This window comes from Protobothrops mucrosquamatus, unplaced genomic scaffold (genome assembly GCF_001527695.2).
Source record: "Protobothrops mucrosquamatus isolate PMUCROS unplaced genomic scaffold, P.Mucros_1.0 scaffold325, whole genome shotgun sequence".
Classification (NCBI taxonomy): Eukaryota; Metazoa; Chordata; class Lepidosauria; order Squamata; family Viperidae; genus Protobothrops; species Protobothrops mucrosquamatus.
Window position 1 is genome coordinate 882,144 of NW_015386664.1, and position 19,011 is coordinate 901,154.

Here is a 19,011-nt window from a genome sequence, read left to right on the forward strand (position 1 = left end):
GATGCTGTTGATTGGGTTAGAACAAATGAATCCCTGTTTTTGTTGTTGCTGCTGCTATTGTTGCCGTTACTGCTGCTGTGTAACCTGGTCCCCTCCTGAACTTTCTACTCTGCCACATTGCTACCACTTGCAAAACCTGTCAGGGATTATTTCCAAAGCCTGTCCAGTTGCAAGCATGTGTAAAGTCTGAACGGGCTCAAAATGTTGGAACGCTACATGAAGGTTGAAGAGAAGTAGTTCTTGAATTTATTAAAAACTCATGCTCAAAACCCCAACCCCAAAGGAAAGAAGATAATTACTAAAGAACCATAATAATAGCAGCCTAGAAATGCTGAATTCTCTTTATTCTGATTTCTATCTTATTCTTTCAGGAAACATTCATATAAAAATGTAAAAAATGAAAACAATTAATGAAGAGGACTTTACCTCATTGATTCAGAATTTCCTGTGGTGCTGAACAGCAAATTTTGTGCTCACCAGTTTCAATAACATGGAAACATAATAGTTTAAGAATTCCTGGAAAGTTGTTCTATTATTGGGAAATCATTTGAAGTTTCAAAGCATTTTGTAAAAGCAGCCCTGTGTTAAATGTGCTATTGCTGTCCTCCAGAGGAATTTAAAGTTTGTGTTACTGTGGCTAAATTGGTTATCTCCAGAGATACTGGGTTCCTTGACTTATATTTGCAAAAGCAAACACCCAAACCTGGGCAATTCTCAAATAGTGAATGTGAATGAGATAAAGGTGACTTTTGCTCTTCCAAAGGATGTAGTCCTGAATGGCTGCTGCTTTCTCATTTATTGACCTGGTTTTCCTGTTTATCCTTCCCCTGGTAGTGAAGAGGCTGTCACCAGCAAGTTTGTTTCTTGAGGATCTTCTAGAAACAATACAGTACTCTGCAAAGAAGAGGGAGTGTTTAGAATGAACTGTAATGTAAAGGAATTCTCATTATATTTAAAACTGATTTGGACTGTTCCAAGATCACAGATACACTTAAATAAGACGACAAAGAAGTAGATTTTGTTGAGACTCCTTACCCTTGCCACTTGGAAGGAGAACTTGGGTAACCTTGCATAGGACAAGTGAGAATCACTGCTCTGTTCATTTAATTATGTTTTACAGCTTAGAAATACAAAAACTATGTGGCCCATGTTTTCCCCCCAAATTTGTATTCATAATTCAACATTATATAGCCTATGAATCTAAATACTGTTATTGCCACTTGTTTTATCACAGATGTTTGAATTACCCACTACCATTCCCTTAGTCATTTCCTCTCTCAGTAACAATGGAGTTTTAAATTGACTTGTGAGTGAACTTTTAATTCTAAAAGGCACAATCAAATAACCACATATTTTTTGTTAAAATTTTCCTAAGCATAGTTGGTTACCATTTTTTTCCCTGAAAGACTCCTCATCTACATAAAAGGCAAATGTTTTGGTTTTCAACCTACCCCCATCCCCCACAAAGGACAGAAACAAGAACTTATTTCTGCCTAGAGGGAGAAGTTATAAATGTTGATAAGTAACTCTCCTCAAGGTGAAAGAATAAATTAAGCAGAAAGTAAACCAGTAGGTATGTGAAAGGTTAGAGGAAACCTGGACTTTAGAGGTGATTGGGAGTCTGGGAGGCCTCCTCCTTTCAATAAGTTCATTTAAACATTTTCTGTGATTTTTCAAGAGGAACTTGGAGAAGGATGGAGCTGACATGGACAGGAGTTCTGCTTCTTCTCTGTGTACTCTTCACCCTTTTCTCATCTTTCCAAATGTACAAGAAAAAAAGGCAGCTGCCTGCTGGACCTACTCCATGGCCTATTCTGGGGAACCTCTTGCAGCAAGATATACTACCTCTGTATAAAACCTATGAAAAGGTATGATTTCTTTGAAGTCTATCTATATTACTTCCTTTCTCTAGTTTTAGTAGTTAGAGGTGTTGTTGAGTATTCATATAAGTTTTCAACAGGTATTTTAGCATAGAATTGCTTTGTAGCAACCTGATAAAAGCATAAAGTTGATAAAAGGAATAATAAGTAGTAGTAATAAGAGTTTTAGAAAATTAAATATCTGGTCTCAAGTTTGTTTCATTTGAATTAGCATCAAACTCAATGAAATCTCCTCCTCCTCTAGCCATCCTGCTTGATTCCAGTTTGTTGAAATGCAGACACACCTTCTGTCCTAGCTAACCAAACACTAAGACTATATTTTTTAAAATATGTTTTATTACTTTTTTTAATATAATCACCTTAATATTCGGTGTTGTCTGGGTTTACATTTAAGAAACATTCACTAACAGTTGATTTTTGTAATCTATAATCCACATAATAACTTTACTTGATTTCTTTTTCCCATAATGTTCTCTTTTACCAACCTTAAGTTAATACAATTCTTGTTTTGATGAATGATGATTGAGTATAAAAGTTTACTAATAATCACATCAATATAATATTCCTTTTCTATCTAGTCATTCTGGTTGTCTCATCATAAATCCTGTTTACAGTTCTTGCTTACATTTGTTTTTCCCACAATATTAAAAACATTCTTACTGGTTAAGATTTTCTCAAAGTTAATTACATTTAAATATTTAAGTCTATTTTTCTCATGTAAGCCAACCCAATACTTTTACCTTTCTTAAGGAATAAATAAGACTAAAAAAAGAAAAAAGAAGAATAAGAATAAAAAAGATAGTATGCTACTTAAAATCCCTATTTCCTATAAGCTAATACATATTTATTTCCAAAAGTTATTTGTTCTTTTTTTACCATAATTAAAAATATATTTAAACTTTAAATATTCCATTTAATAAATCTAGTCCTCTAGTCTTTTAACTCTTATTCAAAACATTTTTTTTAATCTATTGTAATTTTCTTAGAGTCAATCACCTTTAGATATCTAAAACATTTCCTTTATATAAGCCATTCCAACTCTTTTATATTACTCATATCAAGAAATAAAATAAAAAAGAAGAAAAAGAAAGTACTATGTTACTTGAGGGGCTTTTCCCTCTTAAAGTCAAATTCACATCCAAAATTTTTATATTTCTTTTTTAAATATTCTCTCTGATAGGCCCCATTGTCTATTTTCTTAATTTTCACTTTAGTGTTTTTCTTTTGCCCAGTATCTTTCTTAATCAATATGTTCTGCTAAGTCAAAGAATCTTTCCATATTCTTGTAGGTGTTACTATAGATATAAAAGGTAAGTCAAGTACAATATCTTTGTGAGAGGCATTTGCCCATTCATTTTTGTTGAAAATCTTTTTCTTTCTTTTCCCCTCTGCTTCTCTTATCATTTTTTGTCTCTCCAGTTCTAGTGTTTTTCCTGGCATCTCCTGGAATAATCTTTTTTCTTATCCTCAAATTTGTTTTGTAGTGTTAAAGTATAATTGGCTTTTCCAAATCCAGTATTGTAATTTTTTCCCCACTTGGGTTAAATCAGGAGTAGGCAAGCTTGGCTCTTTTATGACTCGTGGACCTCAACTCCCAGAATTCCTGAGCCAGCATGGCTCAGCTTGGAAACCTCTCCCTTTCCCCTCAGCATGGCTGGCTCCGAAATTCTGGGAGTTGAAGTCCACCAGTCATAAAAGAGTCAAGGTTGCCTACTCCTTGGTTAAATCATACTTCTTTGTTTTGTTAGGTTCCATCTTTAAGTCTCTATCCTCAAATTTGTATTCAGTTGTCTGTTTTATCTGTTCCTTCTCTGTTGTTGTTTCCTGGGATTTTTTGTTGTTGTTGTAAAGATAAATTGGAGATGAATTGGTTTATATTTTCAAAGTTATTTTGGATTTCTTTGCGGTTTGAAATCATTGTTATTTGAATTAGTTGCAACATATCGTATGTCTCCTCTTGAAAAGTATTTATTTTTTCTTGATAGGTTCTTTCTATAAATCTCTGATTTTCCATGATGACCAAGAATCCAAATTTCCTTTTCTCTGCAAATAGCTTTGGGGTCAGAGTTAAGTAGATACTTGTAATCCAGAAAGTTAAAAAAAAATTTTTTTTTTGTTCCCTGAAGTTTGTAAGTCTCACTTTGTTTGCAGCCCAGATTTTCTTTTTTGTCACAGCTGTTCTCTGTTGTTAGAGCTTTGAAAGTCACAAGTAGAGATTAGTTTTTTCCAGATTTTGCCAAGTCCTGCATGAAAGCCATAGCTGTTGTAGTCTTCATCCACCACTAGATGTCAGCACTGGTTTATTTTTCAAATTTTCAAAATGAACAAATTGCCTTTAAAATGAGAGTCTTAACCATTCAGTAACTTCAAACTTATCCAAATTTAGGTTTTATAGTCATTTCATTTCATTTCAATACATTTTGGTTCTTCATAAAAGGTTTAATTCGCCGCTTCCGTTAGTAAAAGGGTGGGGCAAAAATCCCCCTCCTTCACTTTCGGAGGTTTTCTGTTTCTTGGGATTTTTTTTTCCTTCAGGAAAGTTGATAAGTAGGATAGAGAAAATCGATGTTCTTACCCAGATTCAAACGCGCTGTTTACAATCAGCTTAAAATAGTGCTTTTGACTTTGGTTGCTTGCAGCTTGGGCTAGACTCTGAAGTTAGGCTAGCCTTTCTCCTGTTGGTTTCTGGAAGGCTTCTCCTGGACTGATCAGGTCGACCGCCATTGCTCCGAGGTCCTTGGGACTTCCTTCCTTTGCCGCCTCTTTGGGGCGGCTTCTGGCCCATTTAGGGTTCCCTAACAGGAAGAAACTCGGCCAAAGGGCACGGAGTCCCGAACCCCTCGACTGCTGCACTGCTGCGCAGGACCGGAAATCTCTGACACTAAGACTATCTTATATGGGTTGCAAAAATCTGCATAATCACTAGACATCAACAAAAACATACAGAAATTCCTTGCTGCAACCTAGTGATATCCAGTTTCTTGAAGACCCTCAATGAATATAAATATAATGGGGAACTACAAAATAGCAAAGCATAATGCTTACTTAAGGTTGAAAGGTGGTGAATTGTAAGACAATGGACAATTTATGGCAGTGATGGCGAACCTTTTAGTGCCCAAACTGCAACCCAAAACCCACTTATGTATTGTCGGGTGCCGGGTGGGTGTGACCCGTTGGGTAGGTGTGGCCCATTAGGTGGGTGTGGCCCATTGGGTGGGCATGGCTGCAGTGGTATTGGCAGACTGGGTGGGACTAAAAAGTTCAATCAATCAATTCCAACTTTTCAAGATTTTTTTTCCCGTGAGAAGTTGAAATTGACTGATTGATTGAACTTTTTTTTTGTTTGCACACGGACGGCAGTGGAGGCCTAAAGCGAAAAGGTTTTATAAAACCCAGCTGAAGGCCTAGGACTGGAGCGACGGTGCACGTGCCCACAGAGAGGGCTCTGAGTGCCGCCTCTGGCACCCGTGCCATAGGTTCGCCACCACTGGTTTATGGTTTTCTTGGGGGTTGATTGGAGTTTGATCAAACTAGAAAGCTGTAACAGGCAAAGTTTGGTCACTTGGAAAGTTTAATTCTAACTTGAAGAGTGAAAGAAGTCTAATGATACCAGAAAGGGTGAAACAAACAGTACTAGGAAGTTTTGGTACTTTTGTCTTGTATGTCACAAATGCAACAAAATCTCTATTTTATCATGTACAGCACATGCTATTGTATGTGAACTAGGATATTTAATTCACATAAAAGTAAACATGCTTTTAGCCATGTTAAGTTTTGTGAGAAAGTAATAATGTTAATGTGACTGTGTCTAAAGCTAAATTTTTCAAAGGATAATGTTCTGTTGAATTATATACTTACCGGTGATATATGGAATTTGACAACTATACAGCATACATGGATTCTCCATGCCATTATCATAATTAAAAGATTGATACTGCTACATTGGAAAGATAAATGTAAGATCCATTTACTCAGTGGATTGAAGACTGATTATAGTTGCTACTTAAGAGTGGATTGCCTATTTATACAAAGTACAATTGATTAAAAAACATGATTGTCACAAGTATTAGAAATATATATGTATATACATAATATATGTTTGTGTGTGTGCAATTATATGTGTATATGTGTATTTACTAGAAAATGATATTGAAAAAAATGGTAATTGTTTATTGTTTTAACAACATATTATAATAGGAACTGTGGTGGCATAGTGGTTATAGAATGTAGTATTGCAGGTTAATTCTGCTGACTGCCAGGTTCAAGGTTGACTCAGCCTTTCATCCTTCCGAAGTCGGTAAAATGACCCAGATTGTTGGGTGCAATATGCCGACTCTGTAAACCGCTTAGAGAGGGTTGTACAAGCACTGTGAAGCGATATATAAGTTTAAGTGCTATTGCTACATTCCATGCCTTATTTTTCTGTGCTGTATTTTTTCACTTATTTTTAAAGCATTTGTTATGTATTTCTTGATAATGTATGTAATTATATGCTTTGTTTCTTTTGCTTTTTTCTTTTTCTGTTATTTTAAAAGCAATTACATTTAATATAAACCCATATGATTAGTCATATCCCACAAACTAGTAGACATCTGCAATGTTCTGGAATCTAGTTGTATTTGTGGATGTTAAGACTTCTTGGAATTTTCCTTGAACATTTTGAATGTTTCTCTGTGATAATTTAAAATGTACTTCAAACATACTTGGGAATAATTTCACTCCAACATGGGTCATCAACTAATTAACTAGGTTTTCATTTAATTCTACCTTTAGCTTATTGGACAGTATGGTCCTATCTTTACCATCTGGATTGGATCAAAACCAATGGTTGCGATCTGTGGATATGAGATGATAAAAGATGCTTTGATAGATCATGCAGAAGAATTTAGTGGACGTATTATTGTGCCCACCATTGAGCGAATATTCCGTAATCATGGTTGGTACTTTTGCACATCCTTATTTGCTCTTCTTTTTCTTTGCAAGCTGTTACATGCATTTTAAATTGTGCTAGAGAGATCTAGAAATTATGGTAGAGAGATCTAGAAAATTTCACTTGAAAGATGATTTTGCAGAAATGTTAATTTGGTCACAGTTGTAGAAGAGAGAATAAAACTGTACCATCTTTCCTGTTAATAGTCCATTATGAAGTATGTAAGTACACACACACACAGAGACAGAGAGAGAGACAGAGAGAGAGAGTGTGTGTGAGAGAGAGAGACAGAGACAGAGACAGAGAGAAAAGAAGGAAGGAAGGAAGAGAAAAAAATAAAAGAAAGAAAAAGGAAAGAAAGAAAGAAAGAAAGAAAAAGAAAGAAAGAAAAAGAAAGAAAGAAAGAAAAAGAAAGAAAGAAAGAAAGAAAGAAAGAAAGAAAGAAAGAAAGAAAGAAAGAAACACTCTCATTTCTATATTGGCCCTTTGGAAAGAGACCCAGAAATACTTTTTCAAATAAAACTGTTTTGGCTGATGCCGTCTGGGCTATTGTTGAAAATTAATTTCATATACCTTCAAAAGGAAATGTCTTCTCTTAGCCAATGAGTGTCTCTATTGCACAAATGTTGAAGTGAGTTTATTTTTTTTCCTGCTTCCTGAAAATTGCAGGGACAGTATAGAATTGTCTCTATGTTCAATATACATCATATATTTTTGCCTATATCACAATGGCAGAAACTTGTATCATGATCTTCATAACCTTACATTCTCCTCTTGATATGACAGCAGTCAGGATTGGGGCCCTGAGTGTGTGAAGGCTCTCATCTCCCAGTTATACTAATGACTAAGAAAATGTATTTTTCACAGCTACTACATATTTTAAATTTTATAATTGTTATTGGAATTGTGTTAAAGATAAACACAATACCAATAACAATTATAAAATCTAAAATATATAGTAGTTGAGAAAAATACATTTTCTTTAATATTGCCCAGAGTAAAGTTTTGAGATAGGTAGCTACATAAATTGAAAATGAATGAATAAATAAATGGAAGCTGTATTGGCTAATTAATATTTCAAGCTGCCAGTTGTACTTTCTGAAAAGTGGGAGATTTTGTGATCCATAATATATTTCAGTGCAGTGACCTGTTTTTGCTATCAGCAGGACAAAGATGTGAAGGAGAAAAGTACTTGTAACCATTGTTTATATTGAAACATGCTACTTCTCAAAAGCTGAAAACTGACATCATGCTCTTTTCCCTGTGTCTTTGGTTTCAGGTCTGGCCACTGCTAATGAGAGAAAATGGAAGGAGATGAGATATTTCATTCTATCTACCTTGAGAAATTTTGGGATGGGGAAGAAACAAATGTCTGAAAGAGTGCAGGAGGAAGCCTCTTTTCTAGTGGAGGAAGTAGACAGCATGCAAGGTCCTATAAAAAGCCCAAAACACTTCTCCTGCAGAAGAATAATTTCATTTGTAAAAAGAAGCCGAGAGGGGTTTTGTATCATGTAGGATTACAGGAAAATTAGATTCTAAGTTGAAACTCAAATACGTCTGCATTTTATTCTGCACAAAATAAAGAAAAAGAAAGAGAGACGGCAACAAGCCCCCTCTCCTTCCCTTACCGTGTTGTTTTCACACTGGTGTTCAGGAGTAGAGATAAAAATACACATAGGAAATATATAAAACTTTCAAGCTGTTTCCCACACTTTTCTACCCACCATCAGCTCTTGGCTTCATAAAATTACAAGGATACTGAGAGGGTGTGAAATTTTAATGTGGCTGCAGCAACTGATCAGAAATACTAGGAAGTTGTTTAATGGGGTAATTATGGATTTTTAATCAGGGATATGTTTAACCAGGTTTAATATCAATGCTAAATTCAGCAGCCAGTAAAATACTTTATGGATAAATGAGATAGGTAAACTAAGGTAGGTAAAGAAAACATGGATAAGAATATTCTGCATGAGGGATGAAGATCTGTAGGCAATGTAGACTTAAAAAGCTACAAATAAAATTTACTCGGGGAGTTATATTACCTTTGAAAACCATCTTCAGTGGAGTCTAGGGAAAGAGATAGGAAAAGAAATAAAAACAAAGAGTGCGGCACTGTTTTTAAAAAAGTGTTGGCTAGATTAGAAGGAGAGGGATATGGAAAGAACAAAAGCTCGGTTAAAACTGGAAAGAGAAGCAGAAAGTTCCAAAAGGTAAAGAAGAATTAAGTTGGTCAAGGGAAAGGAACAAAAGAAAAGAAACCAGCTATGAACAGAAAAATGCAGAATGAGGAGCCCCAGACAATGAGAAAAAATTGTAGACAGCAGAATCCAGTAATAAAATGGTGGAAACATAATGTAGGCTTTCATGTATTTAATCTATATAGTGGTACCTTGGTATTCATTGTTAAGTGGTTCTAGGAGGCGTGATGAGTACCAAAAATGAACAGTGTTTACCATAATGAATAATGTAGTCAGTCACAAAGCAGCTGACACCAAGTTCTAGCTTGTGCGTTGACTACCAAACAAACGATGAGTACTGGGACAAAATTTTCACATCAAAATGTGTTGACTACCAAATCTGATAAATTTCAAAGCAGTTGAGCACCAAAGTACCATGGTATCAGACACCACTGTGAGCTGTTGGGTCATCCTTTGGCAGAGATTGTGTAGGTGTGGGAAACCTACCCCAGCAACTTGCGACCTTCCCTTCAAGCTTCCCAGGAAGGAAGAAGTCCAAACTCAGCGCTACATTCCCGCCATCAGCCATGATCATATGATCCCCATTGACTTTCTCTTTGCAAGCTTTTCAGGCTTCCCCATTGACCTGTGGGGAAGTGCCAGAGTACGTTGTAAATAAGGATCATGTGACTGCAACAGCACAGAAGCAGCAGCAGCAGCAGCAGAGCATTGCTGAAATGGCAAGAACTTTCCTAAATTCTATCCCCACAGGAGCAGTGGGTCCTGGCATTCTAGGTTAGCCCATTTAAGGCAGAGCTCCCCAACCTTTTGGGCACCAGGGACCAGTTCCGTGGAGAGAGGTTTTTCCACAGACTGGAAGGGGCATGGTTTCGTGTGCTGCCTGCATCCCATGGATGGGGCTTTACTGGTTGCTGGCATGCTGCGGCCCGGTGCTGATCCATGGACCAGGGGTTGGGGACTCTGAATTTAAGGTATCTCAGTTGAAAGTGTTTTGCCTATGATACACCATTTCATCCGGTTGAAGTTACAGACACAAGAGTTTTAGGATTATATAGATTTTCATATATTTTAACATATTTAATGGATTCCAGAGTAATTACCCATCTGGACCACTTCATTCTAGAAAGATCATGATTCTTATTCAAGGTTTATAATGAGATTTGTGGAAAGAAAGCACAGCATTTTCTGAACCCACTCATAAATATTTGTGACCTTTCTTGCAGGGCAGTCTTTTGAACTAAAAAGAAAATGTACAAGTGCTGTTTCTAATGTAATCTGTGCAGTTGTCTTCGGCAATCGATTTGATTACAAAGATCAAACGTTCATGGAGAACCAACATACTGTAGAATCTTTATTAAAACTCTGCAGTAATTTCACAGGAATGGTATGTTACTCATCTATTCTGCACCTCCTATCTTGAAGCTTCATTTTTACTAGCAGGGATGCAAATGCTGAAGGCAAAAATGTGAAAACTAGATATAATGAACTGCAGATCTGCAAAAGCTAAATCTAGACATCCAGAGAGGCTGAGCCACCCAAATATCAGTTGATTCCCAGTTCACCTCTCATAGCTGGATTTATTTCCCATGGGCCATTTTCTTCCCTGATCATTGGGCTCTAGCCTACTTTTTCTAGTATTTACTCATTTGTTAACTTGCCAGGGAGGTCCAAACATGAAATTTCACTGGAATGGTTGATGCCTCTTAATATTTCACTGCTATTTTCTCCATGCTACCTTTGTGATACATAGCAGTATTCCACACAAACAAAAAGAACGTATATTATATATTTTTAAAAAGTGCATGGCACATACATACCAAATAATATTGGCAACATTAATTTTCATGTTAAATTATTGACCTGTCTCTTTCTCTCTCTCTCTCTCCCCTCAGTTTTTTTCCAGTTAGCTGTTACTTTTGTGCTAATAATCACACTCTCTTTTCTCTATTTCAAAGATTATGAGCAGTTACACTATTATCCATTAATGTGAGAGATTGTGGGTAGGGTAGGAAAATAGTGGGTGAATCAATTGACAGACTACCTTGCAAATGGAACTCAACCCAAGTGGGTAGAGATCTGGGGAAAATCTTTTCAATAACAGTTTGCTTTAATTAACTTGTTGTAAATATAAATTCCTACTACATTTTCCCAAATTCTCTATTTATTTGAGACTACCATTACAGACATTTTTGTGAAATCCAATTCTTGCCTTCTTGACCTTGGCACCTATGGGAGCCTTGACAATTAGCAATTTCACTGTAAAAATTAATTTCTGAATGTTCGGAGGATTATGATGCCACCACAATAGTATAAAAATATATGCTATTTAACCTGAAATTTGCTACAGGTGTACAATAGTTTCCCAAAAATAATGGAATATTTTCCTGGACAACACACAAAGACTTTTGCTGAAATTGAAAAACTCTGTGACTTTATCCATGAAAAAGTGGCACTTCACCAGAAAACACTGGATATTCAGGAACCCCGTGACTTTATTGATTGTTTCCTCATCAAATTAGAGAAGGTATATATGTGTGTGTGTGTGTCTATGTGTATGTATATATTATGTTTGTGTATGTGTATGCATGTGTGCATGTTTGTGTGTGTGTGTGTGTAAAAGTTCTGCATAAATATGAGTATTCCCTGATATGCATCTAACATGAAACTAATTTACCTAATGTGAACCATTATAACATTATGTATTCTCCATATTCTATCTTTGCTCTTGGACAATCCCACATTGCTAGTTCTTGACATATATTTTTCTTCTGGCTATAATTGCTGTTGCTAAAAATAGATATACTTTTCTCCAGATAAGTTGAGCATGAGAAATCTCTATTTGGTATTCTTTATGCAGAAATCGAAGTAAATGGAAGCTTCCTTAAAATAATGTTGGTATATTCATAGTAAAGCTATTTAAAAAAAAATTAAAAAATGAGTGTGTAGAATTTTGTTCCCCATTCTAATTCATTCTTTATAGGATGTTTCTTTAGATTCGTAATAGATCATATGAAGATGATCAAGTGAAATTTCCTGGAATTTATAAGCAATTTTGATTAGCCTCTCAGATGAAACATCCAAGCTTCTATGATCAGATTTAATTCTGTTTTCCAAGCATACACCTTAGGAATTCTTTAGCTGAATTATACATAACAACCTCGGTCAAAAACAAAATATGCATTCTTATAATTTGGCCATTCCTTATAGTAAATATTTAGTTGAAGGGCCACCTCATGATATGGACAAGATGTTTTCGGGCCCACACTGCCTTTCCCCGTAGCTTCCTTGAGCCACACAGTCACACCCTCATGCATCCTCCATGACTCAGGCTGCCTCCTGCACACCTTCCCTGACCCACATGGTACCTCTTGCACCATGACTCAGGCTGCCTCCCGCACACATTCCCTGACCCACATGGTACCTCTTGCACACTCCCAAACATTTCCAGGCACCTTTTTCAAATCACTTCAACTCCCTGCTCACCTCTTTCTGATCCTCATGCATCCTTCCCAACCCATTCTCTCTCCCCCCTGAGGGGGAGTGGCAGTGCATTGCCACTGACCCACATGGCACCTTTTGCTCCTTCTCAAGCAACCCCAGGCACCCTTCCCAACCTGTGCCACCCCTCCTGAGTTCCACACACCCTTTCCGTCCCAAATCACTCCCTGTGCCCCTTAATTGACTGCATGGTGCCTCTAGTGCACCTCATGTATCTTCCCAACACATACTCCGCAAGCTCATGTCTTCTTTGATCTGCATGGCATCTATTATGTATACTCACGCACTTCGATGCTCCCTGCCAATTTTCCACTAGGAAATACACTGGGGGAAGTTGGAAGTCACCATTGCTCCCACTGCTTTTTTTAACCAGTCACCAGTGGTGACTCAACAGGGCACAGGTTGTCTAATACACTCTAAAAGCATTTTGAATTAATTACTTTTCCTTTAATTGGAAGATACATTAGATTGAACTTCATGAGCTACTATACTTGTTTTTTACTTTTTTATTAATTTATAATATAAAATACAAAAATACAAAAAAAAAAAGGAAAATAGGGAAGGGAAAGTGTCATGTGTCTGATTAACGAAACACTTAAAAGGACTTTCAGGCATATTTTTCCTAAAAGCATTTATTAAGGTTACAGAGATGTCAGTACGGCATGGTGGAAATGCTTAGATCTGAGATTCTTTTCCGTTGCACATACATTCCAGGCATTTTTCCCGCCCCTATTTTGGGGTCATGGTTCACATCTTCCAATTAACTTGGAAGATGTGATTTACTTCCGGTTTCTTTTTCCCCGGGCTTTCCTTATTCTCCTCCCCTTTCACTGTTGCCTGATTTAACTATAAAAATACCAGACAGTTCTGCATATTATCAAAGCAAGAATATACAGCATTTGCAGTGTTGACAGAAAGGTGTAGAAAAGAGGGGGAAAAGAAAGAGAAGGCATTGACTTCTGACTCATTTGGTGCAGTAGAATAAGATAACGACATCAAACCTCAACTTTTTACTTTTACATAATGGTATAAACTAGCTATTACTATAACAACAATCCTATCTAATCGGTAAAACCCAAAATCAAAGTTTCATTTTTTCCCCACCTCAAGCACAAAGTCCAGAAGCAGTTTCCAAGTAGAAACAAAAGTAATTGTATTTTTTTCTTTAATCAAAGCAGCTAGTTTAGCCATCTCTGCTAACTCCATCAACCTTTGCAGCCATTTGTCCATTGCGGGAATCAAAATGTCCTTCCATTTTGTGCATAAAATAGTCTTGTTACCATCAACATATATAACCTCAAAGTTCCAAAGTTTTTTCCAAGTCTTTTTCCATTAAATCCAAAAGAAAAGTTTCTGGTTTTATCTTTATATTCTTCTGTATTAGGATGGGAATCCTATTCCAATATTTCTTTGCTTTGTCATATGTACACCCTAAATGATAAAATATCCCTTCTTTACATTTTCATTTTCAACATTCATTTGAAATACTTTTATACATTCTTGACAGTTTGGTGTTAAATACCAGCAATACATCATCTTATAGAAATTTTCTTTTAAATTATAATTTAGTGTAAATTTTAAACCTTTCGTCCACATATTCTCCCATTGGTCAAGCATTACATTATATCCAAAATTCCTTGCCTACTGAATCATTCAATGCTTTACATGTTCATTTTCCAATAATAATTTATAGATCTTAGCAATAATATGTTCATCACTACTACACAGTAGGATTTCAAATTCATTTTTGACAAAGTCAGACCTATAACTTTTTTTATCTAATTTAAATCTTTCTTTCAATTGTAAGTACATAAACCAATGGCAGACATGTCCTTCTGATTGTAACTCCTCCTTAGACTTTAGGATAAGATTACCAAAATTAAAATATATTATTTGACCATAAATCCACCAGTCTGGATTTGCCATCATTTCTTTTCTAAAGGTGTCCTTCTTGGGACACCCAAATAAGCATCTTCATAGAAAATCTTGTTTTATATTTATTCCAAACTCTTAAAATGTCACGTCTAACAAAGTGATTATTAAAATCAACATTTACTTTAAATTTGCCATAAATAACCGTGTCCCAAAGATGCTTTTTCACAGGGCAACTGGACTTTTTGTTTTTCTTTGAAGATGTTTCGCTTCTCATCCAAGAAGCTTCTTCAGCTCTGACTGGACGGTGGGGAATGGAAGGATTTATACTCCTTGCAGACAGCAGTTCATTTGCATTCTTTTAAAATGCAAGGAGTATAAATCTTTCCATTTCCCACCATCCAGTCAGAGTTGAAGAAGCTTCTTGGATGAGATGCGAAACATCTTCAAAGAAAAACAAGAAGGTCCAGTTGCCTCTTGAAAAAGCATCTTTGGGATAACTATGACCTGGATGACTGAGAATCTCCATAGACATAAATAACTGTTTCATCCAAATCTTAATTCGTGACCTTCATGAATTAAGTAACCTCTACTTCAGAGATCCTCAACATTTTGGGCACCAGGGACTGGTCCATGGAGAGAAGTTTTTCCGTGGACCGGAGGTTGCATGGTTTTATGTGCTACCTGAATCTCGCGGATGGGGCTTTGCTTGTTTGTGCGGACCAATTGCTGGCATACCGTGGCCCTGATCTATTTGACCTTCATGATCAAGTAGCTTCTTATTCTGGAGGTTCACCTACTCTTTTAGCCAGATTAAACAACAAGCATCAAAATATAGTTTCAAATATGGTAAACCCAAACCCCCTCTTTTCTTAGCATCTTGCAGTAATTTATATCTAATTTTTGGTTCTTTCCCTTGCCATATAAACTTAGAAATATCCATCTGGCATTGTTTAAATGGAGTATCTGTTGCAAATATTGGTAACATCTGAAACAAAAAAAGCATCTTGGGTAAAACAGTCATCTTAATTACAGAAATTCTACCCAATAATGATATAAATGCAGTTTATCCCATCTTAATAGGTCCCTTTTTGATATCATTCCAGAGAAGCACATAGTTATTTTGAAATATGTTTTGCATTTGTCAATATAATCCCCAAATATTTCACCTTTTTCTCAACCCCAAAATCAGACTTTTTAGTCAATAAACTATCCTGAGAGGCCATATTCTTAATAAGCATTGTTGTTTTCTGTTTATTTTAAAAGCCGCTAAACCCCCAATTCATTTAATTTCCACATAAAATAGTTTTTGGTCTTGCAAAAATATAACCAAATCATCAGCAAATGCCCTCAATTTATACACTTTCTTCTTGATGCTTACACCTGTTATTTTCTCATATCTCATGCCTAATATCTCTGTTCAAAATTTCCAGCACCAAAATAAACAATAAGGGAGTCAAGGGACTGGTACCCTTTTGAATTTCACATGAATTGGTTAGATCACCATTAATAATAATTTGTGTTTGCTGTGACATATAAACTGCTTTGACCCCTTGAATAAAATTCTCTCCAAAGTCCATGTCTTCCAAAATTTTAAACATAAAAGCCCAATTTAGGTTGTCAAAGGCCTTCTCTGCATTTAAAAATATTAAAGCTGCCTGTTTCTCATTATGATATTATAAATATTCAATAATGTTCAGAATAGTCTCTTAACTATCATTGCGTCATCAGATAATCGCCCGGCCACCCTCTTCAGGGTGACTCGCTCCCTCCTCCTTGGGGGGGAGGGCTGAGGATTTTGCTCAATATCTGTATGACAAAGTCGCTCGGATCCGAGAAGGTCTTGACTCTGACTGGGTGGCCCCGGGGGAGGAGTCAGGAGTAAGTCTTGAGACGGTTATATGGGAGGAGTTTGACTCTGTGGCTCTCGAGGATGTGGACAGGATTCTCGGGAGGCTGAATGCAACCACATGTTTACTGGATCTGTGCCCCTCCTGGCTGGTACTGGCTGCCCGGGAGGGTACACGAGCCTGGCTCCAGGGAATTATAAATGCTTCTTTGTGGGAGGGTGTCTTCCCCGTAACCTTGAAGGAAGCGGTGGTGAGGCCCCTCCTTAAGAAGCCTTCCCTGGACCCAGATGTGTTAGCTAATTATCGTCCGGTCTCCAACCTTCGCTTCGTGGCGNATTTCAGACAAATGGCTGTCCAGTCTCTTCTTAAATAATTAATATTAAACAATAGATATTGAAAAATAGACCCACATGCTTCTTGAAGCTGTGAGGGATCCATTACAGGAAGTTTTCAAGCAAAAGTTGGACAGCTGATGTTACAAATATAATTTTTGTCACTTCCATAAATTCAATACATCCCAAAATTCAACCCCAAATTTTTTTTTTTAAAAAAAACAACATTCTCAACTACCCTGACAATAAGTAGAAAAATATGTTTCTTTACCAGAAGAGGATTTTCTTTTCTTTCTTTCTTTTTCTTTCTTTCTTTCTTTTTTTTTTTAGATATTAGAATGCCCAATTTTGGCACAGCATGGTATAAAAGCATGATGTGTGCTTCTCTAGCATAAAATGAGTCTTGTTAATAAAGAAACTGATTAACAATTAAAGAGCGTTATGCTTAATAATGTGACTTCATAAAAAAGATGAACCCTGTGAACTGGTGCTTCTAAATTTTCAGTGCGTAATCAAACATAACATTTACACAACAGAATAAGAACTAATAGTATTCATATTGATATATTAACTATCAGACCAGAACATTAACTGGTGAATCTAGTAGGTTTAGGCTGCTGTCTACCCAAACTTTTTCATATATGTCTGCTTTGAATGCAAGAGTTATATCATTCTTTTTCTCTATGTGTAGCTCTCCTTATGACACCTGTACCCTTTTCAGGGTTGTTTTTGACTTGTCAGTCTAACCAAAAACCCAGAGATCTTTTGTCTAAGTACTAACCAGTCCAAGCTTGCTTAGCAATCCAAATTTAGACAAGGTCAGCCCAATACCGCCACCTACTGAGACAGAAGCTGTGAATGCTCCAACACTAATAATAATAATAATAGTAAAGTTGGAAGGGACCTTGGAGGTCATCTAGTCCAACCCTATACCATTTCAGACAAATGGCTGTCCAGTCTCTTCTTGAAAACTTCCAGTGTCGGAGCATTCGCTGCTTCTGGAGGCAAGTTGTTCCATTGATTAATTGTTCTAACTATCAGGAAATTTTTCCTTAGTTCTAGGTTGCTTGTCTCCTTGCTTAGTTTCCACCCGTTGCTTCTTGTCCTGCCTTCAGATGCTTTGGAGAATAGCTTGACTCCCTCTTCTTTGGGGCAGCCCCTGAGATATTGGAACACTGCTATCATGTCCCCTCTCGTCCTTCTCTTCATTAAACTAGACATACCCAATTCCAGCAGCCTTTCCTTATATGCTTTAGCCTCCAGTCCCCTAATCAAGAAGAGACTGGACAGCCATTTGTCTGAAATGGTATAGGGTTTCCTGCTTGAGCAGGGGGTTGGACTAGATGACCTCCAAGGTCTCTTCCAACTTTATTATTATTATTATTATTATTATTATTATTATTATTATTATTATTATTATTATTATTATTATTATTATTATTATTATTATTATTATTATTATAAGACATTTTCCATGGTCATATAGCTAGCATGACTATATGTCAAGGCTCAGGGAATGCTGTTACCTTCCCACTGAAGTGGTACCTATTTATCTACTTGTATTTACATGCTTTCAAACTGCTAGTGTGAGTAGGAGCTGCAGCAAGGGACGGGAGCTCATCCCGTCGCATGCACTTGGGTCTCAAACCCAGCCTGTCCAGCTGACAAGCGTAGCATCTTTAACCGTTGAGCCATCGCGCTCCCAACTATTTAAGTACATACTCCACCATTAAAAAAAAGGTTAGGAAATACTAGATCTCACCTTCCTCTTAGTCATTGTATGAAGCTCTCCTCCAAATTATGGATACCCGTTTTTTTTAAAGTATAATGGAATGAATTGCTTGCCACCAGCCTTCTGATGTCTCTTTGCTCTCCCAACAGGTCCTGATAAATATTCTCATTATGGTTCTTCTAAGAAGGCTGGGATAGACATAAGATGCTTGGTGTCTTCAGTGTTTACTTCCATATCTGATGGGAGAATTGTGTGTTTATCATACTGTAATTGCTGTAATTGCTGTAATTGCTGGATTTAAGCAATAGCATTGTGAAGAAGAAGAAAAAAGCAATAGTAGAATCACAACAGAAGGCATACCACTTCCATATTGTCCTCACAGTGGTCTGCCACTCAGAAGCCCACAAATTAGGGGGGGAAAGCTGAATGGATCAATCCACAGTAATTCTATTCAGCATCTCTGGTTATAATGCAGTATTTGTTTCAGTCAGTTATTCTCTTAATTTTGGACAATCCAGGTTTGGTCACATTGGTGAATGATCTCTGGAGGGCCCGGGACAGGGGTTGTTCCTCTGTCCTAGTTCTTTTGGACCTCTCAGCGGCTTTTGATACGGTGGACCACGGTATCATGCTGCGGCGCCTGGCTGAGTTGGGAGTGGGAGGCACGGTTATGCGGTGGTTCTCCTCCTTCCTCACCGACCGCACGCAGTCTGTATTGG

At 36.8% G+C, this 19,011-nt stretch overlaps 1 protein-coding gene across 1 annotated transcript in view; it reads left to right on the forward strand.

Annotated features, from left to right (window-relative positions):
• Positions 1–1,694: 1,694 nt before the first annotated feature.
• LOC107286792 (cytochrome P450 2C20-like) overlaps positions 1,695–19,011 on the forward strand; it is a 20,583-nt gene continuing 3,266 nt past the window's right edge. Inside the window, exons 1-5 of the mRNA XM_029284006.1 lie at positions 1,695–1,868; positions 6,654–6,816; positions 8,090–8,239; positions 10,232–10,392; positions 11,356–11,532. Coding sequence (XP_029139839.1) covers positions 1,695–1,868; positions 6,654–6,816; positions 8,090–8,239; positions 10,232–10,392; positions 11,356–11,532 — 825 coding nt within the window. The remainder of the gene's footprint in view (positions 1,869–6,653; positions 6,817–8,089; positions 8,240–10,231; positions 10,393–11,355; positions 11,533–19,011) is intronic.